The 22,544-nt window shown below is 46.5% G+C and overlaps 1 protein-coding gene across 1 annotated transcript; it reads left to right on the top strand.

The window, feature by feature from the left end:
- The first annotated feature begins 297 nt into the window (after positions 1-297).
- On the top strand, positions 298-19,320 carry LOC119402764 (uncharacterized). The gene is made up of 7 exons (XM_037669841.2): positions 298-717; positions 2,273-2,401; positions 4,745-4,979; positions 7,455-7,634; positions 15,399-15,566; positions 16,995-17,293; positions 18,890-19,320. The coding sequence occupies exons 1-7, from the start codon at positions 422-424 to the stop codon at positions 19,116-19,118; spliced, it is 1,536 nt and encodes a 511-aa protein (XP_037525769.1). The 5' UTR covers positions 298-421; the 3' UTR covers positions 19,119-19,320.
- Positions 19,321-22,544: the final 3,224 nt, after the last annotated feature.

The following is a 22,544-nucleotide window of genomic DNA, read 5'->3' as shown; positions in this document are numbered from 1 at the left end:
GACACATTAGGTGTGCATTAGTTGCACATTAGACTCGCAAAGTTCATTTTCATAAGGGTGGGGGGAGGAAAGCCTTCACAGCCCCACAATATGCGATTTTGTGTGGCCAATCCTTGCGCGCTGCAATTTTGGTAGATAACCCAATCTGCCAATCGAGAGCTTGTACCCTAATGACGTCATGTGAAAGACCCTACCGGCTTCATAAGGTGTGCCGAAAAGACGAAAAAGGCCGGGAGTGAATAACGCGCTCGCTTTTTTTCTATATTTTTATAGGTTGTTTAGGGGTCCTTTGAGTGTAAAGCAAAACGAAAGACGACATCTTGGCTTCTAGTTTGACTTCGCAGATCCACGAAAGGTCGGCGGTCGCTCCGGCGCTTGGCGGCTATGTGTAACAGCTGGGTGTTCGTGGCTCGACACCTACATGGCCGCGCATCCTGTCGAGGTGTCAGATCCCTGCGACGATTTCTACGTTCACGCCTGCGCCCGGCACGATCGCTCCGTCTACGAAGATGGCCGCGCCAGACTTATGGATGCCATGGTGGATGCCCTGCTGGATCGATCGCTGGTACTGACCACCCCAGGGGATGGCGTTGTGGCCGGTGCCGGAGTAGCGCGTCGGAATCAACACCGCGGTGACACACGCGATGAGCACTTGGACATGCTTAAGCTGTGCCTCAGTGGAGATCAACCCACCGTCAGCACCAGCGACTTCGACAGGTAAGCCTTCGTACATTCAACGTAGCACGTCTCGTACCGAGTGTGCAGTTTTTCGTTTATATAACATAGTCAAGGACCATAGTCAACATAGTCAAGGACCTTCGCTCGCCAGCGAGCGAAGGTGTGTTAAGGGCATCAAAGTCGAAATCAAGAAGAAGCAATGTGCATAGGTAGGTCATACAGCGAGAAGGCAAGATAACCGCTGGTCATTAAGCGTAACAGACTGGATTCCACTTGAAGGCAAGGGCGTGAGGGGGAGGCATAACATCAAGCGGGCAGGTGAAATCGAAGTCTGGGTATATGGTGGCCGCAGCAAACACAGGACCGGGTTCATTGGAGTAACATGGGGGAGGCGTTTGCGCTGCAGTGGGCGTCTTCGGTCTGCTGATGATGACGAAAACAAGGTGCTGCCATTGTAGTCATCATCCTAGAGCTAGATAGATTGTGAGGACTTCTCCTAGTGAACGTTGATTGGCTGTTTAGCTTTTTACCGTTTTTTTTACCGCTTCGTGGTTTTCTTGGCAACCATATGTAACCCTCGAAGTTTACATGTCCACATATATCTGTGCGTTAGGAGAGCCGTCAAACTGAACTACTTACCATTTATTTATTTTGTATTGCTACAAATGTTCTCTCCGTAATACGTTCTGCACAATCTCTGTCTAATAAAGTTGTGATAGAGGCTCACGAATAAAAAAAATGGAGGCGACCCTAAATTTTGACTTTTTAGTTGTGTATATAGTAATGGTACTCGCACGTCGGCGTTCGTGTGGCCTGGCGTATTCCAGTTTTTGGCTCCGAAGCGGATCTCGGAGGCCACATAGAAAGAAGCGCGTGCTTGAGACCCACTCCACCAGGAGCTGAAACGTTCCCAGCTGCTCACAAAAATACCGTCTGCTCTATCAATGAAGTCATTCATATAATTTTCAATATTTTTCTCGCAGCCAATTGGTCATCTTATTAAGTGAACTTACGCGCCGGTATCATATGTATCCAATATAACTCTTAGCTTCAACCGGAACTATTGATTTTGTAGCAGTCTTATTTTTTAGAGGAATCTTTCTAAATATTCGAGAAACCTGAATTGCTCGACCGTAAGTACTTGAAAGAGGAACAAGTGCGTCACACGGTGCTCGTGCCAGTAAAAACGTGAAGAAATGGACGACGTGGACGAAAGTGGACAAAAGACGGGTGTTCACGGCTTCCGTTCCTTCGCGCTTTACCTTTACATCATCTAGTACGAACCAGCCCAAACCATCAGCCTTTTATGTAACATGGGTTTGAATTTATTGTGTCTGGTAGTTGTCGTGTGTGGCGCCACTGCCACGTGCACGCTGCGGTTGAACGAGTAGTACACGGCGCGCTAGCTTTCACGACAGGTTTTATGTGCAGAAAAAAAAAAGATGGAATAAGAATAAGGACTCTATTAAAGTGCTAGCGACGGTATACATGCAGTACAAAGAAATATGGGCGGCGGTAACTGCAGTGACTGATGCGATGTATGTCTGCTAACTTTGCTATTTAGGGTGTGGTTCCCCTAATCTTCTTTCTATAGTGACTGCGAGAATACGTCACTGTTGGAGTGCCCGTCCCGTGCGCCGATAGCGCTGGTCAAGGCGTCCGAGGAATTCTTCAGCAGAAAGGTCAACGCTTCCATACGCGACTATGCCGGCTTTGTAAAAAGGTAAGCACCGTTGCAACGTACTAAAACTAAAACAGTACAGTTGAGACAGGTAATTTCTAATGGATATGCCAGCAAGCGATATTGAGCACTGGCGTGCCCAGGGAGGGGGGACACACCGGGCCCGTGCACCCGCCCCCCCCCCCCCGAAAACTTTTTTGCCTACGCCCCTGATATTGAGGTTTAAAGGAACTCTAAAGGCAAATAACAGTTTATGTTAGAGTGAAAGCTCAATGTATGACAACGTCTGAAACGGCAATATTTTCAACAGCAGTGCCCTACTTACCAAGAAATTAAGCTAAATGTATCACATGATGAGCGCCACGAGCGGGACATTTTGGAAATTATCCCGATGACGTGAGAGAGTCCGACTACAATTAATCACTCGTAATCAAAGTAGATGCAATAAAAAAAGAACCTCCCGTGCATCAAGAGACGTAATAAAATGCTGCTTGTTCGTTTCTGTTTGATTCATGGAAAAAAGAACCTCTTTGGCGTAGCCATGGGGAACGGCGCGCGTGGTTCAAATGTTCCGTTTTCACCGAACTGCACTTCGCCTGGCGCCCTGCTTCGCTCACGCGGTCACGTCTCAGTGGTAGTTTCGGTATCGCGTACTGCCGTGTGCGTTTTGCACGCTCGTGAAAGTCGCTCTGACAGAAAGTTCGACAAAATGCCGCATGCATATGATGTTGCCTGATGCCCGAATAGTGCACGCCGCCGCGCAGTAAGGGCGCGCAACGTTGGGCACGGCAACAGTGACGTGAGAAATACCGCTTTCAGGCGGGTGATTTGAAGTGCGCTAACACGATGCGGACCACTATAACGTAATTTCATTTCAAAATAAGCCTTTCCTTGGCACAAAAGTAGCCCTACGAGGTTTCTGGACCGCTATTTCAACAATCAACGTCGACCTAATATTTGTCTTTAGTGTCCCTTTAATGACACACTTATTGAATCATTGAAACATTTCTTGAATCACGGCAAATATTAAAAGCGCCGTCCACTCGCTTGAAACGCGAAGTTACCACGAATACACATATTGTCGTACCGAATGCTCCTTGTTTCGAGTTGTAGATCGCTTTCCCGCAGCCATCTGCTGACTATGTACTTAGTTCAGAGGTCAAAGCGACCGCCGCAGGAATACCTTAGTGTCCCGTTCGAATACCGTGCCTGAACGAAGTTCTACGCCACTAGAAAGTCTCCGCGAGAAATGCATATGGATTTCTGCCGTAGTTTCGCGCCGCGAAAGAATGGATTTCTCTTTAGTGAGCTTTCCTCTATGCTGCCATATTTTTTAGCAACTTGATTACGAAGTGCGTGAATTTATCTATAATACTAAGGATGCTGAGTAGACGACAGCTTCTCACGAATCCAAATGCGAGTGCAACGGTCGCCGTAGCATCCTGCTCTAAGAATGTTCGCCACTTATAATCACGTGCGCTGGTGAAATATTTGTTCAAGGAAGTTGGAGAGAGAGAAAGAACACAACTTTATTTTCTTCAATCTTTATGGAGGTAGGTGATGCGCCAGGTTGAACCTGGCGCCCTGGGCCCTCTTTATGGCCTGGCGCTAGACTTCCAGGCTGGTGGAAGTCAAAACCTCCTCCCACTCCTCAGGTTGGAGAGTGCCAAGGAGATCACGAGAGGGGGGGGGGGGTTTCCCGGCATTCCCAGAGAATGTGGGTGAGTGTGGTTATGGACCGAGCTCCGGTTTTATATGTAGCTTGCGGGTTTTGGCTTGCTGCGCATCCCGTCCGTAGTGAAAGTATTGCGGACGAAGGCACGAACGAACAAGAAGGACTTATTCAAGCGAAGCCTGTTATCAGTTAACGATTTCGCCGGAGGCGGCAGCATTGTACGCGAAAACCCCGGCGCCAGAGAGCGTATAGAAAAGCAGCCTTCGAAAGTGCGCCGGTTACATGCGTGTTTGTCTGCGCCGTTTTCCAATGACTGATGTTCTCTCGATCGCGCGCATGTCAGCGATCAGACCTTTCTGATCTGGTAATTTGATATTTTATCGAGGTGACTTGTTATTTCGCATTGCAAACTTTCATTGTTGCTTGGAGATGAACGCATGACATGCGTTCTTGCCTGCAGCAACAGGAGCGTTGCGCGGCTACGCATGTGGATGAAGGTCTAATTACCGGCATGGAGGAAGGAAACAGTTGAGAGGGAGCATTGCACAATGCGATAGAAAGACAAAAATATCGAAAAAATAAAACGAAAGAAAGAAAGAGAGAAAGGAAAAAAACAAGCACGTCAGGCGCGACGCTATACGCATGCCCTCATTTTTCTTATAGGTAAGGGCTCTTGAATTTTCGTAAAAGGTGCTCGTCGTATCACGCAGGGCGACTTTTTTACGAAATGTTGGCAAGGCGAAGAGCAAACCTCCGTTCGGTTTTCGAGACCGTGGTCTGCGATCGTCCTTGGTCTCCAAGGGGTGGTTCAGACGTGCCTGCCAGTGGGTTTCGCTCGCTGCGCGCTGCCACTTGCCGGACAACCTGGGCCGCTCAGACGCCGATCTTCGCGCCTACCAGCGGGCCTGGAAAGCCCTTTATTTTGCGCCTTTTCTGGGACCACAGGTGGGCTTTCTTGCTTCACTGTAGTGCACCTTGAACAGCACTGGTGTGTAGTCTAACTAGTGTATTACATTTATGAAATAACACAGAGGATCTCTGATGCATTCACCTAAGGGGACTAGAAGGCGAAAAATATATTCAGCTTAGTTGACGTATCGATCCTTCCCCGTTATTTCTCTGAAAGCTTTCAGCGTTTAACGTGGTTTTACACTGTCTACAGAATCGGAGACATTGCACGCTCTCTGCGCATCACCTGGTTTTGCACTGCCTCCGTCATTGGCGCACTTTTGACAAAACGACGATGTGATGTTATGACATCAATTACGAGTTTTGATAATATGTAGCGCCATTATGATGCCCATCACGTGATAATTTTCTTGCATCACTCGTGGCGACGCCGCCGGCGCGGGGCGCCGATGCCGCCGACGGTCAATTTTCTCGTTTGATGAGGTATCTAAGGCTTTCGCTTTAAAATCATTAGGACAGAAGGCGACTGGCGTGCGTTCATTATCATTTACAATGGAAATGCACTCAAATAAAAAAGGAAGAGTAAAAAGGGTTTCTGTTTGTCCCACCACTGTAATCGTCATCTATCGCCGCGCACCCGTCATTTCCTAGTCACGAACGGCATACGCATTATCAGCGTGACATAGCATTCTTGATAGGAAAGTGGCGAGTGCCGAGCTTTCGAGAAAGAAAACACAAGCAAGCAAGCCAGATGATTATTATTGTTGTGGAACAAAAAGACGACCTTTTTACTCGATAGTTTCTGAGAGTATAGGATTTGCGCGATATATTGGTGACGCATTCATATAAACTTCAAACATATTTCATGCAATGTATTATCCCATTCGTATTAACATTGTTACCGTGTTCCATTGCTTTAAACATATTCTCCGCATATCTATTTTATTACATCGTCTTCGATTTCCATTACATTCTGCCGTCCTCCCACGTTGGTTATACAGCGTATGGAGCTGCAAGAAGCCAGAAAAGCGAAATTGAATGGCAAAATGCAGTAGTTTCCACCTGCTTTACCTGAAAGCTGTGAATGATGTTGATTATTAAGGCTAATGCTTGGGGGAACTGGAAGTGAGTGCTTTTTCATTACCTCCCTCGCGCACTATATACTGACGTGACGGTTAAGCACAAACACATAATGCAGGAGTGCTTGCTGAGAGCATGACAGTTCGTCTTGTGTATTATGAACCCCTGAAATTTCAGGCTTCCAACGTTGGGTTAACATCAGTCCTATGATTATATCTACAAAGATATAATTATTCCAATGTTATACTTCCTTTTTTGCCTGTGAGAGCTTATGTCACCTAAAAATGCACGCCCTTTTACATATAGGTAGTCATAGAAGATCAGGCATTTGTGGCACATATTCTGGTAGTTTTCTGTAACTTCAAACGTAGTATCTGAAAGAACTCGCATAAAGTAATACAGATAACAAGTAAGTGTTAGCTTGTTGCTTCCGCAACAAAATAATCATGTAAAATCGAAACATTTGCGCAAGTGCTGTAGAATGAAGACTGAGCCTGCACTCCTCGGGTGTTGTACCTCCTAGTCGAGGGCATACGTTACCTCGCGCGAATAGCGCTTTACCTCAACTCCTACACCTGTCACACTGGTGGCACATGCGCCGTCGTGTCGGGAGCGGCACGGCGACGGCGCCAGCATGGTTTCAGCAGTTTCAGTGCGTTTATAAGGCTTCTTTAGGGCAAGCTTCCGAGACAAGTGACAAAAAAAATGCGACACACGGGCCTCAATTTCCAACTGAGTATTTAATGTCCAGACACTTATTCATAATGGCAACTGCGCGTCTGCGCCACACCGTTTCCACAAATCACGACACCGTAAAGTGACAACTAGTGAGCTTGCAAGACGACAAAAAGCATCAGTTATATTCAAAACTAAAAAAACTTGTACATAACAATTCACCCGTCGCTATCACATGCTACACCTATAAATCGCAATTCTTTCTTAGGACAATGGACGGCACGCTGATACACTGGTGATCGACCTTGGCCTTTTCTGTTGCTCCCATTATTTGCCACGTTCTTTGGTCGGCGCGAGGTCTAAGAAAGAATATTGCTTTCTAGGTGCAGCATGTGAGAGCAGCAGGTGAATTAATATGTACGAGCTTTTGGTTTTGAATGTAACTGATGTTTTTATTGTGTTAGTTCACTAGTTATCGCTTTAGGGTGTCGTGATTTGTGGAAGCGTAGTAGCGCAGGTGCGTAGCTACCATTATAAATATCTATCCGAACAACAAATATTTAGTTGGTAGTTTGCGCATGTGTATCGCAATTGTTTCGTGCCTTGTCTCGAATGTTTGCGCTAAAAAAGCATTAATGGATTACCAACTGGGCTGGAACCTGTACATTGTATTTATAAACATTAGTGTAAGAGTGATAAAGTCAAAACGGTACACAAGCACTTCCTGTAAATTCCTCTGTAATACTTCTCCCGCAGGCAAATCCTTTGCTGAGCCATCTATATGGTGACGCTTCCGCACCACGCGTTCACGCTTGCCTGACCATCATGGCGGACGTCTTCGAAGACGCTGCGTTGACCGCAGCCAAGCAAGTCCTCGAACAGGCGGTAGACGATCTCGAAAGATCAGTGTCTCAGCTCGGTCGCGACGCACGCCTCGTGAGTATGTGTACTCATAGGCGTGCGCAGGGTTCCCCATTAGGGGGGGGGGGGCAAAGGTTCATCACAGCAGCCCATCCACCCTACTAAGTCAATGTATGAGGCAGATTTTGCGCTGCCCCCTCTTAGGTGACTAGAAGGGTGAATGTACGGGGCAGATTTTGCGTCCCCCCCCTCTCAGGTGATTAGGGGGGCAGCCGCCCCTCCGCCCCCCCCCCCCCCCCCTGTGCGCACGCCTATGTTTGTACTGTATAAGGTGCATCGCCCCGCTGTGGCATAGATTGTATGTTCTGCTGAAGCTTCATTTATGGAAAGTGCTTTTCGTTGAGTGCACTCGTTGAATCTTCACGAATGTTAATAGAGGTCAGGCAAAGGAATAGAGATCTTCCGAAGAAACTCGCAGGGTTCCTTATGTATTTGCCTAAGGCCACTCGAAGACGAAAGGCATGTCGTTTTTCGACATTTATTGCGACACATAGCTCGCTCCATCAGAGACCGGCAGCTTTTGTGAGCTGGGTTGTAAATGCATGATTGAAATGCGTCCCTGCTCCCGGAGTCCTGCCGTACGACGAAATGTAACTTAAAGAGTAGACACTTCGGCTAGTTGGTTGGTCATGACGGGAGCTATAGCGCAGACGGGACGAAGAATCCAAATCTGCTTGATTGCTGCGAAGTCCTTTGTTTTGGGCCATTAAAATTGTTTATTTTCGAGAAGAAAATACAAAATTTCTCTATGGAAGGCAAAGAATAAAGGCGAAGATGCCTGACGAGATCTTGACCTCCTGATAACTAATACAGTCTGCATGAGTCATATTTCATATTATACATTTTGTTAGGCACAAAATATTTGGTTCATTTTACATAGGCATATTTTCCCCCCTACATATCACATTTAAGATGATCTAAATAATCAACACGTGCTTATTTCTACATACATATCAAAAAAGCTCTACATGTATTTACACATGCTTTTTGCTACATGCATACACAAAATGTTTTACAACGTTAAAAAAATGCTCCCAGCTCCCCGAAGGGAATCGTAAGGAAATGCGAATGCATTTCTTGCGCCGAGAGTACACGGCGTAGTAATTTTAATGGCGACAAATCGACGCGCTCAAGTGTCTCCCTTTTGGGCGCCTCTTTCAACGAACGCTTCCTACGTGCGTTCGTAATCACCCCAGGGATGTTGCCACCGCATTAAATGCAGCACAAACGCGTTTAGAACGCATTGTTTTCAGGCTGTGCCAAGGCAGCACAAACGCTACAAACGCGTTTCGAACGCACTGCATTGACGCGGTGGCACAGGGAGGAGAGAGAGCGAACGGCGAGACAAGGAGCGGCGAAGCACTGCACCTACCCTCTCCTACACCCTCTCCACACACGCGGGAGCTCCGCCGAGCTCCCGCGATGCGAGCGCCCTCACACGCCAGAGCGCGCTCCTCCTCTTCACTCACTCTCCGCTACTCCGCCCACACCACCTGCTCCGGTTGCTAGGGGCGAGGATAAGCGCGCGTGCCCGCAGCTGTTGCTATGAGAGAGGGAGTGAGTGCGGAGAGGCGCGCGGACAACGCCGGACGCCTGACATAGCCCGACTAAGAAATGCATTCGCATTTAAAATAAGTTATGCATACATTGTGCACTTAAAAGAAAACATTGTTTCGTTTATTATTCTGGCGGCTGCAGTGCCAGAATTTTCGGTACTTTCTACTCGCCTGCATGGGGTGCGTCAGGATGTGGGCTTTCTCACTTTGTGATTCTGTGCGTTGCGATGAACGTATCGATGGAAACCTCCTAGGCCTCGCAGATGTGGGCCCGCGCAGTAGGGCTCGTGACCCCACTGTGTTCGTGGCTTCCAGCTATGCTGTTAAAACTTTTATTGTGATAGCAATTATATGAACAGTCTCGACGTGTTGTCGCCGTTGCCGTCGCCGTCATGTCCTTTCGGTATGAAGTACAAATTGAAAAGATCCCTCCGCGCATTGTATATTCTACCGCGGCTAAAAGCGCGCGAGCGGGGGCGACGAACGCGACCGAAGCAGAAATCAAACGAGTCGGACCTTTTCCGTCGCTCGGAGGGTGCATGCGATAACACCACCCCGCTCGGGAGGCCTGCCGTCGAAGCAGACTGGAAACTCCTCGCCCGTCTTTAACGACCATGAAAAAAAGACGCGAGGTAGGGGCGGGGGAGGGGGGGGGTTGTCGCGCGAGAAGCCACTTTGAACTTTGGAGCTAAGGGCGCGGTCGCGATTGCTGGCGCGCGCGCTATCTCGAAAGCCATCACAGCGGGCGGCTCGTATACGCTTCTGCGTGCTGCGCTCTCAACGCGAAGTGACTATGCGGAGAGCATATCTCCCTGGAGCGGCCGTTTTCTCTTACACCAGCGTTTTGTAGTTACACGAGATCGGATACAAAACAGCAGCTGCCAGCCTCACTTCGTGTAACACTACAATTTGTTGCTGGGTGATTCCACGTAAGATCGAACAAACGATGGCTGGTCGACCTCTCAAATTTATTTCAAAATTTTATATATTATTGCCTGATGAGTGGAAAGAAGAGATCCGCAATTTGTTTTGCCGCCAAAAATTTTTTCGAACCACAGGAAATCAATAATGACGAAGAGGTGGAGTGGAGCGCTCATCCGCTCTGCTGTTTTGGCCAACTTTCGTTATGGATTGCACAAAATATATTAAAGTTAGGTAGCTGAAATTTATTTACCTAAATATATGCATGTTTGTGCTTCTGCTCAGGTATTTTTAGTTTTTATGTGTAGTGTAGATGTTTTTATAAAAAACCTCAAAAATGGCCCAATCGGCAAAATTTTCTTTACTTTGAAGGTCTTTATCTCAAAAAAGCCTTGTAGCAGAGCGACAAAAATTCTGCATTATGTTCTTCGCATGCTTATCTACCAAACTGCCAAATCTTGTATTTATATAACTTTTCAGTAAAGAGATATGATCGGGCTAACTTCAAGAAAACACCGAACAATGAAAACTTCTGACGACAATTAAAAAAAAAAACCCCATTTTTCAAATTTCTTAAACTTTGTCCACTTATTCTCCTCCACACCAGCTTTCACAGTCATTAAAAACATCTTGCATAATGTCGTTGCACTAATAGTTACGGCCCCTCCAATGAGACCCTTTGCAAGGATGGGCAATTCGGACTTCTTGCCCAGCAAGTGTATAAAATGCAGGTAGGATTGAATTTTTAATAGTATACGTTGTTGGGCTAGTTGGTTCATAATCTTCAAAATTGGCTAGCGCGAAAATCGACAAGGACTAAGAAGGAACACTGATGAACACTAGCGCCTGTCCTGTATATCAGTGTTCCTTCTTAGTCCTTGTCGATTTTCGCGCTAGCCAATTTTGAAGAAGGATTGAATTTCATTTTATTAAAAGGCCAGCAGGTACCAGAAAAGGTGTCACCGGCATTGAAGACGTTAATTTTGAAAATATTTGGTCACTGCAGCGGCCACGAGCGCGGGGCTATCGACCAGGCGCGAGCGCACCCGAGATGCTCGTTGTAAGAGACGGCGCAGTGAGAGCTCGTTTTCGCGTCCTCAGACCGATTGAGTTCGAAACAGCAACACCTCTCGGGTGACTTGAACGCACGTGCACCGGTAGTCGCAATGATCTGGTTAATTGCGTCGATTTCTTTTTCAGGGGGCATAAGAATGTCATCGTTAAACTGTGCGTTCCGTGATGATCTTTCATTGCAGTGGCAGCAAAAGCACGCGTAGCACAAGTAGTCCGTCTCACTGACAGTCACTGATCTTTCGGGCGTTAAACGTTCCTTCAAAGCATTTATGTCTATGTCGGTAACTCTGCGAAATTTTGGCTTCTTTGCAATAATTAAAGGAGTACTGACCCGATTTTGAGACATCGCAAAAGGGACATTTTTTGCTTCGTTCGTATGCAGTGTCCACGCTGTCCACACACTGGAGTCGGAGAACACGCATAAAATATTTTAATTTGACTTTGAAGTTTTCGTCGCTGAGCATATGCAAGCCAGCCACACTGCAAGGACATTATCCCGACGAGTCAAGACAGTTCCTCCGAGTTCGCGAGTTCTGCGTCCTGCATGCAGCCTAAATCATAGAAATCACTGTCAGGGTCACTGGACGACAATTCACTCATCGTTGTCTATTGCACCACGAGCAGATGACGGATTTCCCGCTAGTACGTCGCGAATTTCTGTATCTCTGTGACGTCACACTGCTATGAAACGACACTGAGAAGCCAACCCCTCGATATCGAAACCGAAAGTGTCTTTTTAAGGTGGCGCTAATTAAAATATATAGGATGCATCCCCAGGCACGACAATAGTCGTTTTAGGTTTCTCGACACCAGTATTTTTATTTAGAGCAACAATCCGAATTACTTTAAAATTCGTGTCAGTACTCCTTTAAGCTTCTTGTGCTTCGAAAGGTAGTCTCCACAATAGACTCATTCAGAGCTATACTTTCTCGTCATGAGACGCACAGGAGGAGTAGAGTAAGAGCAAAGCACAAGAACTATCCGCGCCGAATGAAGTGTGAACAGCGCACCGAACGCGCGGCCAGTTCACGCCGTCTGCTGCCGACATCTAACATAGACAAGCGCATCCGGTTACCGATAGTTTTGCTTTTCTTTCCTTTGACAATTCATATTTTGCTTTGCCACTGGAGCGCCACGTTCATGCTTTCCACTGATCGCAACTGGCGCAGCGCAGTTTCTGTGGCAGCAGCGTGCGTGAAGCGAGCGCTCATAGCTCCCTTATAGAGTTTTTATCTTGCTTCCATCTCCGCCGTGTTATCAGCGCCTAGCTGAGATGCGAACAGAGGGCGGATAGAATAGCGAAGCTCCAGTGCACGTGCGTTCAAGTCACCGGAGAGGTGTTGCTGTTTCGAACTCAATCGGTCTGAGGACGCGAGAACGAGCTCTCACTGCGCCGTCTCTTACAACGAGCATCTCGGGTGCGCGCGCGCCTACTCGGTAGCTCCGCGCTCGTGGCTGCTGCAGTGACCAAATAATTTCAAAATTAACGTCTTCAGTGCCGGCGGCACCTTTCTAGGTACCTGCTGACCTTTTAATAAAAACAAATTCAATCCTGCCTGCATTTTATACACTTGCTGGGCAAGAAGTCGGAATTGCCTATCCTTGCCAAAGGGTCTCATTGGAGGGGCCGTAACTATTAGTGCAACGACATTATGCAACATGTTTTTAATGATTGTGAAAGCTGAAGTGGAGCAGAATAAGTGGACAAAGTTTAAGAAATTTGAAAAATGGGTTTTTTTTTTAATTGTCGTCAGAAGTTTTCATTGTTCGGTGTTTTCTTGAAGTTAGCCCGATCATATCTCTTTACTGAAAAGTTATATAAATACAAGATTTGGCAGTTTGGTAGATAACCATGCGAAAAACGTACTGCAGAATTTTTGTCGCTCTGCTACAAGGCTTTTTTGAGATAAAGACCTTCAAAGTAAAGAAAATTTTGCCGATTGGGCCATATTTGATGTTTTTTATAAAAACATCTACACTACACATAAAAACTAAAAATACCTGAGCAGAAGCAAAAACATGCATATATGTAGGTAAATAAATTTCAGCAACCTAACTTTAATATATTTTGTGCAATTCATAACGAAAGTTGGCCAAAACAGCAGAGCGGATGAGCGCTCCACTCCACCTCTTCGTCATTATCGATTTCTTGTGGTTCGAAAAAATTTTTGGCGGCAAAACAAATTGCGGATCTCTTCTTTCCACTCATCAGGCAATAATATATAAAATTTTGAAATAAATTTGAGAGGTCGACCAGCCATCGTTTGTTCGATCTTACGTGGAATCACCCTGCTATCGCATTCATTGCTTCGCCCTTGCGGTAAAACTGTGGCTTTTTTACACCTGCTAATCGTTACACACTACTGAGAAATGCCTGCTTCTGGAACCGGTGGTTATAAAAAAAAGTCAAGGAAGGAACCCTTGTACAATGTGAGTCGTTCGCGTAAAGTAAGCCTGAAGTGCGACTTGAAACTTGTTACGCGGGAACGTGGTGACACGGAGCCAGAACATGCCGCTGAAGTAACTAGAAGAATAAGAAGGCGGGGGGGGGGGGCGCATTTGGCAGGCATTCTCAAATCATGAATGGTAGTTTACCACTATCCTTCAAGAAGAAGGTATGTAACAGCTGCATCTTACGAGTACTCATCCACGGAGCAGAAACCTGGAGGCTTACGAAGAAGGTCCAACTTAAATAAAGGACGACACAGCGAGGCCATGGAAAAGAAAATAATAATTGACGGTGTTTAACGTCCCAAAACCACGATATGAACATTGAGGGACACCGTAGTGGAGTGCTCCGGAAACTTCGACTACCTGGGATTCTTTAACTTGCACCTTAATATAAGTACACAAGCCTCGAGCAATTTAGCCTCCATCGAAAATGCGGCGAGCGCGGGCGGGATCCGATCCCGCGACCTTTGGGTCAGCAGTCGAGCACCATAACCACTACACCACCGCGGCGTATGAAAAGGAAAATGATAGTTGTAACCTTAAGGGACAAGAAAAAAGTCACAGTATCGCCGCAACGGTGAAGCAATGAATGCGATAGCAACAAATTGGAATGTAACACGAAGAACGGAAACCAGCTCGAAATTTCCAGCGCGTCGCTCAAGCGCAAAGGACGCACGAAAAGAACCGATTTTTTAGTGGAGACCGGACTGGATAAGCGCCTGTGATAGACAGCCAGGGATTGATTTATATGAAATGTGTTAGTGCATATACTGTTAGTAGAAAAGGAAGGTGTGCGGGTGAACAGTTTGTGACAGTGTGAACTGCTGCAAGCAAACTGTGTATTGGTACGATTTTTTTTCGGATTGTTCATGTTTAGGTACCGTTCAGTATTATTCTTTTTTTTTTCGCTGCATAACTTCGTGATATGGAGTAGCCGAGGCAATATGGACCTCAACCTCTCCACAGCAAAACAGTTAGAACAGAACAGGACGAGCGCGAACTATCGTGCGTCACAGCTCGACACTTGAAGCGCACTGCTCACACATAAAGCAGGACGCGCGAAACGAACGAACAGGTACACACAGGACGAGCGCGAACTGTCACAGTTACTTATTTCTATTTGAACAGCGCGCTCCTTTCGCAAACGCGGCTGCTGCAGCGAGCGAAGTGACCTTCGTGCGCTCTGTGACTTCAGAGCGGACATCGCGGGGAAAGCACAAGGCAGACAACCCCCCGTCAACCTTGGGCGTCATAACCTTGGGCACTTTGTATTGTTTTTTTCTTCAAAAGCGCTGCTTACTTTCAGTGTGACCGCAAACGCGCGAGCGGGCATGAGGCGGCATCCCGCGGCGGCCGTCGTAACTATGCAGCACACGATGCTCAAATCAATTAATGGCCGTGGAATTTGGGTTTATGGCAGGATTATTTGGATTGACGCCATCATTTGTCGAGAGAAGAGAGAACGATTTACAGCTGACTTTGAGAATTCGTTGTAAATTCGAGGCCGCGTGCTGCGCTATAATGTTTGGGCCGCGTGTGCTTAGGGGCCTCGACTACCGATCGGCAGCGTTTTCTGACCATACTGAAAAGGAGTTGCAGGGTCCCTTTTGGAGTAAGGCCGAAGGGATTGGTGGGCAGATGAGATTACGAGTTTTGCATGGATGACGTGACCGCATGAAGCACAGTATTGGGTTTATTGACTAAATATGAAAGATGCCTGCAGTGGGCACCGTCAGACTGATGATGATGCTTAGTATCACAACCACTGTGATTGCAGGCTATGCACGAGTTTACCCAATACATGATGACCGAAGAAGCACCGGATTTCGAGGAACTTGCTCTCCCTGGTGGTATTTCATCGCAAGATAGAAACGATGACCTTCAAGTCACCCTCGTGGACTCCTACTATGGTTCTGCGAAAGATATGGACCTTTTCGCTTCCCAGGTGAGTAGCACCTGGCCTACCAATGTAGAGATAATTGTCGCGTTAATAATTGCTGCTTCCTTTTCGCACCCCCCCCCCCTTCGCTTCGCGGGATTCAGGATAACTGACTTGGCGTATTCATTATATTTATTTATACTGGGAATGATGTAACTCACACTTGAATAATACAAAAGAGGGCGCTGAGAAATAAGGCGTTACTTGAAATGCAGGTATTTGTGTCTGTACATTTGTGAGTAATCTTCAGGAGCATATGTAAACATTGGCTCGCTGTAATAGGGTAAAATTCAGAAGCCCTTGCTCTTTCGGAAAAATACGGCAAACAAAGCTTGGCGTGTGCGTTCCTATAACTACTTCGCTTTCTTGTTTTCCTTCTTTTTTTTTTTTCTTACTCCATACCGGGAATTGACCCTTCATCTCCTAACAGGCAACAACAACGACCATGAACATGAAATGACACGTCATCTCAATGAAAGATGAGATTGCCATATCAGAAACGACTGATCGCACACAAGCCCACGATCAATGGAGCATCAGTTATTGGAAAATGGCGCGTACAAATACGCCTGTTATCGGCGAGCCTTCGATGACAGCACTCCTTTTGTTCGCGGGCAACGGTTTTTTTGCGTACCGCGCCGAAATCTGCGAGTTATGAAAGCTTCGCTTAAAAACCTTCGCCACTTGTCCGCTGCTCCAAGAAAATACTTTGACACGGTGTTGAAATAAGCTGGTCAGAGTTATGGAAACCGGCTGCCGTGCTAGGACATGCGCGATGAGCGCTGGTGTTCGCTGCATTATAATTATACTATAAACATAATTAGACGCCGGTAAAGAAGGCTAGCATAATCTCAACAACACTTAGCGCGACAGATTTCAGACAGACGGAAACAAGCTCGCAGTGTCCTATGCATTCATTTAAGACGACTCGAAGGTGAACGCCATCTTCTTTTGCTTCGCAGTCGATTGCATTTACCCTGTCCCGCCACCCTCCGAAATCTTTCTGCACCTAACTTTCTGCACCTAACTGCCTCTATGATCGGAGGCACCTCAGTTGGTTTTACACTGCCTCCGTGATCGGCCCACCTTTCACCGAGCTACGATGTCATGGGATAACGTCATTGTGCGACGTGACGTCACATTGACGTTTAGAGACGTCACTGATGATGGCGGTCTGTGACGTCATAATGACGTCTTATGGAGGCGTCATCAAGTGATGATTTTTTGCATTACATGTCCCCGACGCCGACGACGGTCAATTTTCGTGTTTGATGAGGCATTTAAGGTAACAAGCAAGGGACGAGCATTATGCGTGTTTGTTGCCGACTCTTCTCTGAAAGATTTTGCACTTAGTATTGTTGAGTATGAAATACCAACTAGCTTTAACACTCACGATCTTAGGCTAGGATAACCATTTCATCTCAAACTTTTCAGGCTCGGTTAGTCGAGAGCAATCGGCGACGCTTGCTCTTAGTTGCCCCGGGACTTCTGGGTCTGCTGGTGAATGTTTCGTCCAGCGTGGAACCGTTCCTGGTGCCCGCTTTAGCGAAGCCGCTGCTGCGAGCCATGCTCGCGGATTGGAAACCGGAGGCACTCTCGCAGGCAGCACCGTCAGCGCGAATTCTGGACAAGCTGTCGCGCTGCTTTACGACGTGGATCAACGTCAGCGAGCCTTTGAGCGCCGAGGTGGCGGCTGAGGTCGTGATCCTGGAGCCGCTATTCCAGCTATACAGGTACAATGCGACTCCTGATCACGCCACGCGTATGTTTGCAAGGCTGCAACGTACTAAAAATTCAGCCGTGAGGGACATGGCACTTTAAATATATATTTTTTTAATTTCTTGACCGCTTTAGATGAAACTTTCTGAGTTTATCTATATTTGTTTGCGAATTTCAAATGTGCAGTTATTTTTCTAGTATAATAAGTAATATTTAAAATACAAAATCTTTCATGTGCCGTTTGGGGCGCAAGATTTTTTCTAAAATGAGAGAGTTACAAAGTAAATCAGCACATCACGATAATCTGGAATCAAAACTGTGTGCAGTGCGACAAAAATGGATGTTCTTAACTCAGTAGAACAAAAGTTATCTCGCATGTTTAACATTCGCGAGTGAAATCCCAGCTTGAAACTGGTTCACTCGCGAGTGTCGAACATACGTTTTGTTGAAATGGGTTTAGGACATGCATTTTTGTTGCACTGCACACAGTTCTGGTTCCAGATTATCGTGATGCGCTGATTAAGTTTGCAAGTCTTTCAGTTTAGGAAAAATCTTGCTCCTCAAAAGGTACATCAAATATTTTGCATTTTAAAAACTACTTATTATACAAGAAAAATAATCGCATATTTGAAATTTGCACACAAATATACATAAACTAATCACGTTTCATCAAAATCGATCAATAAATAAAAACTAAACATTTTTGAAAAGCAGTATCCCTGCTTAAACGGGGTTTGTCTAGCGAAAGCTCCATTTTGCTTGCTTTGGGAAAACACGAGAACATCGGTTTGCAGAGATTTGACTCTGTCGCATGTCTTGTTTTATGCAAGGATGTCGAGTTGTCTACACGGTTTGACTACTACCCTAGCGCACCGGCCGCGACAAGGGAGCCAGCGTGTTTCACCACAACGCAACTCAGACACGCTGCTTGGCGCCGTATATAGGATCTCTCGGCGCGAACGCGCAGTGAACTTGGATACAGCGAACGCCTCTGGCGGTGGCTGCATCCAAGTCAGATCAGACTACTTTGTCAAATAATGTACTCTGATTGTCAATTAGTCAGTGCCTGGCAAAATGAACGACATATAATTCAGGGTTCTCAAACACGTGGCCCACACATTACTGTGTTCGTCCCATATTTTCTATGTTTACTTCATAAGTATGTTCATGAGATACAGAGGCACCACCTGCCGAGAGGTTTATCGAGAGGCACCCCCTGCGGTCACCATGTGTTGATACATAACCGTCAAAGAACAACTCTATTTCAGAATCGGCGTCCATATTTCAGGAACATTTCAGATCCGTATCGATATCGTGTTGGAATCCTGGGGCCAATAACCCCGTTGACCATATATAAGGTATGGGCAAGGTCTTTCAAATGATAACGTGAGCTGGTTTTTTGTACAGAGTTAACCCCCCCCCCGCTTCTACCTTGGTCACTGTCCCGGCCCTCGCGGCACTAAATGTCACGCCTGCGGCCCGCTAGCTGGGGTAAGCTTAAGACCCGTGACTTATATCATATAAAGCGCACTGCGTGCCATTTATAGTCAGTGGGGGACTGGCAGGATGCATTCGTCAGGCAATCGATCGAGACTTTTTTTTTGTTACAGAAAGAGGCTGGCCAAATCTGTCGGAGACGACACCATTCTGCACGCCAACCACACGAACCAGCAGCTTTTCTTTCACCTCTGGGCACACGGCCACTGCGGTAGTGCGGACGGGCGTGCTCTTGTCAACGTCGTGGCGAGGAACTCACCCCGATTCGGCCGAGCTTTTCGATGCCCGGCGTCCAAGGCGATGGCGCACGAAGACACGTGTTCTCTCAATAACCTAACGTAATCGAAAGAACCGTGCTTCCTTGCTGTGTCTGGACGTGACTGAAGCGTGACAAGAGGAACAATGGGGTGTGCGCTGCTGGAGCTATCATTTCTAGGTGACGTCACTTCTAGCGATAAACGAGTATGTTGTAAGAAGTTAATAAATTATCTTAGCGTTATCGGTAGATTATCGTTCTGTATTGGGATTTGTGGCACTAGATTTAGAGACAAATAGCCCTGTGAACTTAAGAGAATCCGTTGCTGGGATAGCTGGTTCATTATGGTAAACTGAAGAGCGCAAATTAGGTATGAGACAGGTAAGTACATGCACAACAGGGCAGGCGACAACTCGCAACTATCTTCATTGTTATGCTGAAATCTTTATGTTAAAAGATTTTCCCACACATATACATGAATGCGCATGTTGGCTGTACAATGTATACACGTATGCAGGAAAGTCTTTCACGCAATACAAAATTTCGGCGCCATTCCCGCGTGTGCTTTGAAACTGTGCCATGCGTTTCGCTTGTGCAGTCATTATCGAGTATTAATCTACATACGATACCTCATGGTTTCTTGGCAAATCCAACAAGCATATTACTGTATACAAATATCAAATTATTGTGGTTGCATACTTTGACGGGATTTAACGGTAAAGTGGGCTGCACGACTTTCTGATGAGCAAAACAAACCAGAGGCGAGTGTCGGAACGTATTTTACATACACCCTCCGAAGAGACTTGCGCAGTCGTACGCTTGAAATCAGCGGTGTCTTTTGCCAGGCAAGCGTTGCGTGTAAGTAAGGCCCTCGAGGCTTTCGTGCGCTTTTTGAAGCTTTTTGTTCCATTCCTTCGATATATACCCGTCCACTTATTATTAACGCAGTTACTGAGAAAAGAAACATGGAACGCCAGACGGGCAGTTTCGCAATAAAAATGAGGCAAGTAATTGCGTTTTAAAGCGCGAACTAGGCTTCTAAATGGCGATTACGGCGCATTTTTGTATTCTCGCTCCTTTCTGTGTTCTCTGCTTGATCTCAGGGACATTAACTATTACCTTGCACCCTGACGTGAATTCGTGCTCAGGTAATTGCATCATTTTTTTCGAACTATTATTACCCTTACCGATTATTGTGCGTCGTGACAGGGATCATGCTGATCTAATATTGCTACATGTGGGCTGCCGGAATTCATATTGTCGACGCGCGTGTGCGCCCGACGAAGAGGACGAAGGTCGCTCGTTGCTCGAGCTAGGAGCCGGACTGGTCAGCGCTGCAACCACTCTTGCAAATATATCTTGTGAATAGCGACTTGTAAAAGCGACTCGTCACTCACGTAACAATATTTATGAACAGAGGCTCTTTTGATAAGGTATTCACTTTTCATTAATGGAAACCCGCAAGATGTTGCCCAATCACAAGGGAAGTCTGGTGAAATGAAGACAAGCTGCAGAAACAGAAAACGAGGTGACATCACACCGGCAACCGATCTGATTGGATGCTCCATGCAGGTCACTGCGAGCGTTTCCAACTCGTAAAAAACACTGTTCATAGCAGTTGGAAGGCTTTATAGTTTATTGTAATTAGAAAACTTACAAAAATAATGGCCGTTTGAAACTCTCCTAGAATTGATGCCTACTGCAAGTACAGTGGCGAAGTGCCCACTACCCCATAATTCGTCATATCGCAAATCGTTGAAGTACCCGCTACCTGTCCATAGCGCAACACGTGCAGCTGTACACCATGTTACTGCTCTGGCTGATTATTATTTATGCCTGGGTGCTTTGTAATGGGTGGGCCTTTAAATGGACCACCCGTTGCGAAATCCACATGGTGTGGCACCTGGGGCACTTCTACCATTCTGCCATGCAATATTACAACTGTAATGGGACTCGTTGCACTGCATGGGATCTGTATAAGGGTATATTCTGAAGCATTTTGGATCAGTGGCGTGGCTGCGTGGTAAGACGCCGCTCTGTCACGCAGAAGGCCTGTGTTCGAATCCCACTCGAGCCGAACATCTTAATTTGTTTGAATCTATCTCCATTTTTCGCTAACGGGCAGCGCGGTTTTTTGCTCACAACCAACGACGCCGACACCTCAATTTCTGCAAAACGAGCTTCTTAACGCTGTCACGTTAAAAGAATGCGCAATCACAATTTACTTCTGCAGTTCCCAACTTCCACCGGATGCCGATCGTCGCCTGTCTGTGTTACAGCGTGCTGCATGCTGGCGTTAGCTACACGACCAGTGCTGATATCGAGGTTACTATTTTTTGATACCATGAATCACCCTTGCTGTGTTGCGCGCTGCCAGTGTAGTGATTTGTGATATGTGAAGTTGCGATACCGTGCGCTTGTGCAAGGCAACCGGCGAGCGGAGTCACTGGAACGCGTCGGTAAAGTCGGGCTTTCGCTATCCGGTTGACGGCAGTATCCACACATCTGCAGCCGTAAGGCCACCCGCAAAGGTGCCAGCACAATTCCGGAACTCAAGCTTATCGGCGATAGCTGTCACAGAGCTCTAATTTGTCCGCGTAGTTCTTAGCGTTAGTAGGTCATCGTCGTACTGGAGAAAATGTGAGCGGCCAGAGGTCGTTGCACCCTACAGCGGCGTTAATCGTTGTGTCACCTGAAGGCGCAGAGCTAAACTATATTGCCTGAAATATATACATAGTTCGAGCGCATTCTTGGCATGACAATGCAGCTTAACCAAGCACAAGCGATGGCTGCTGGAGGCGCTACTGTCGCCATCAATGGCTGCGCTGTCGGCGAGTTGAGGAAACACCGAGGTAGGACGGAGGCTATAACAGCCACCATCCAGTAGATGATTTAATACAAAGTGCGTAGCTTAAGTTATGGTGCGAATGATTTGATAATACAGTAGCCTAAGTGCTGGCGCACTCTTCAAAAATCGTTTCAGGACCCCTTTAATAGTACTCTGAACTTGATGCCGCAACATGTCAGGATTGTTTTCGCTTTTTGTTAGCCCATTTAGAGCAACGGCATCGCTACGAGTGGTATGGATACGTAGAAAAGGACGGAAGAAAGAACTTTTAGGGGATGCGACCAAATTATGAAGTTCGAAGCCATAAAATGGAAGCTATTCGCGCAGGAAACGGTAAATTAGAGACCACTTGGCAAGTATTTCGTCCGGATGAGCGATCGTAACGGGTGAGGATGCTTATGGTGATTATAATTTGTTAGATAAGGAGTGGTCTTACTAAAGAGTGGTCCCTTTTCAGGCTGATGCCGTTTAGCTAATGTGGCAAGAAATAATTTTCGATAAAGAGGATAAACTGCATATCTCCGATGCTAGCAATATGTGCCCAAGCAAAGACAGTGTGAAAACACGCCAGCAAGCGTTTTGCTTGTGGCAGCAGTGATTACAGCCATAATCACCATTCCACCGCAATCACCTGGTTACAGTTGAAACTAGATTTAACGAAGTG

The sequence above is a fragment of the Rhipicephalus sanguineus genome, chromosome 8 (assembly GCF_013339695.2).
Source record: "Rhipicephalus sanguineus isolate Rsan-2018 chromosome 8, BIME_Rsan_1.4, whole genome shotgun sequence".
NCBI lineage: Eukaryota > Metazoa > Arthropoda > Arachnida > Ixodida > Ixodidae > Rhipicephalus > Rhipicephalus sanguineus.
Note: the sequence above shows the minus strand (reverse complement) of the source record. Positions and strands in the feature narration are given on the sequence as shown.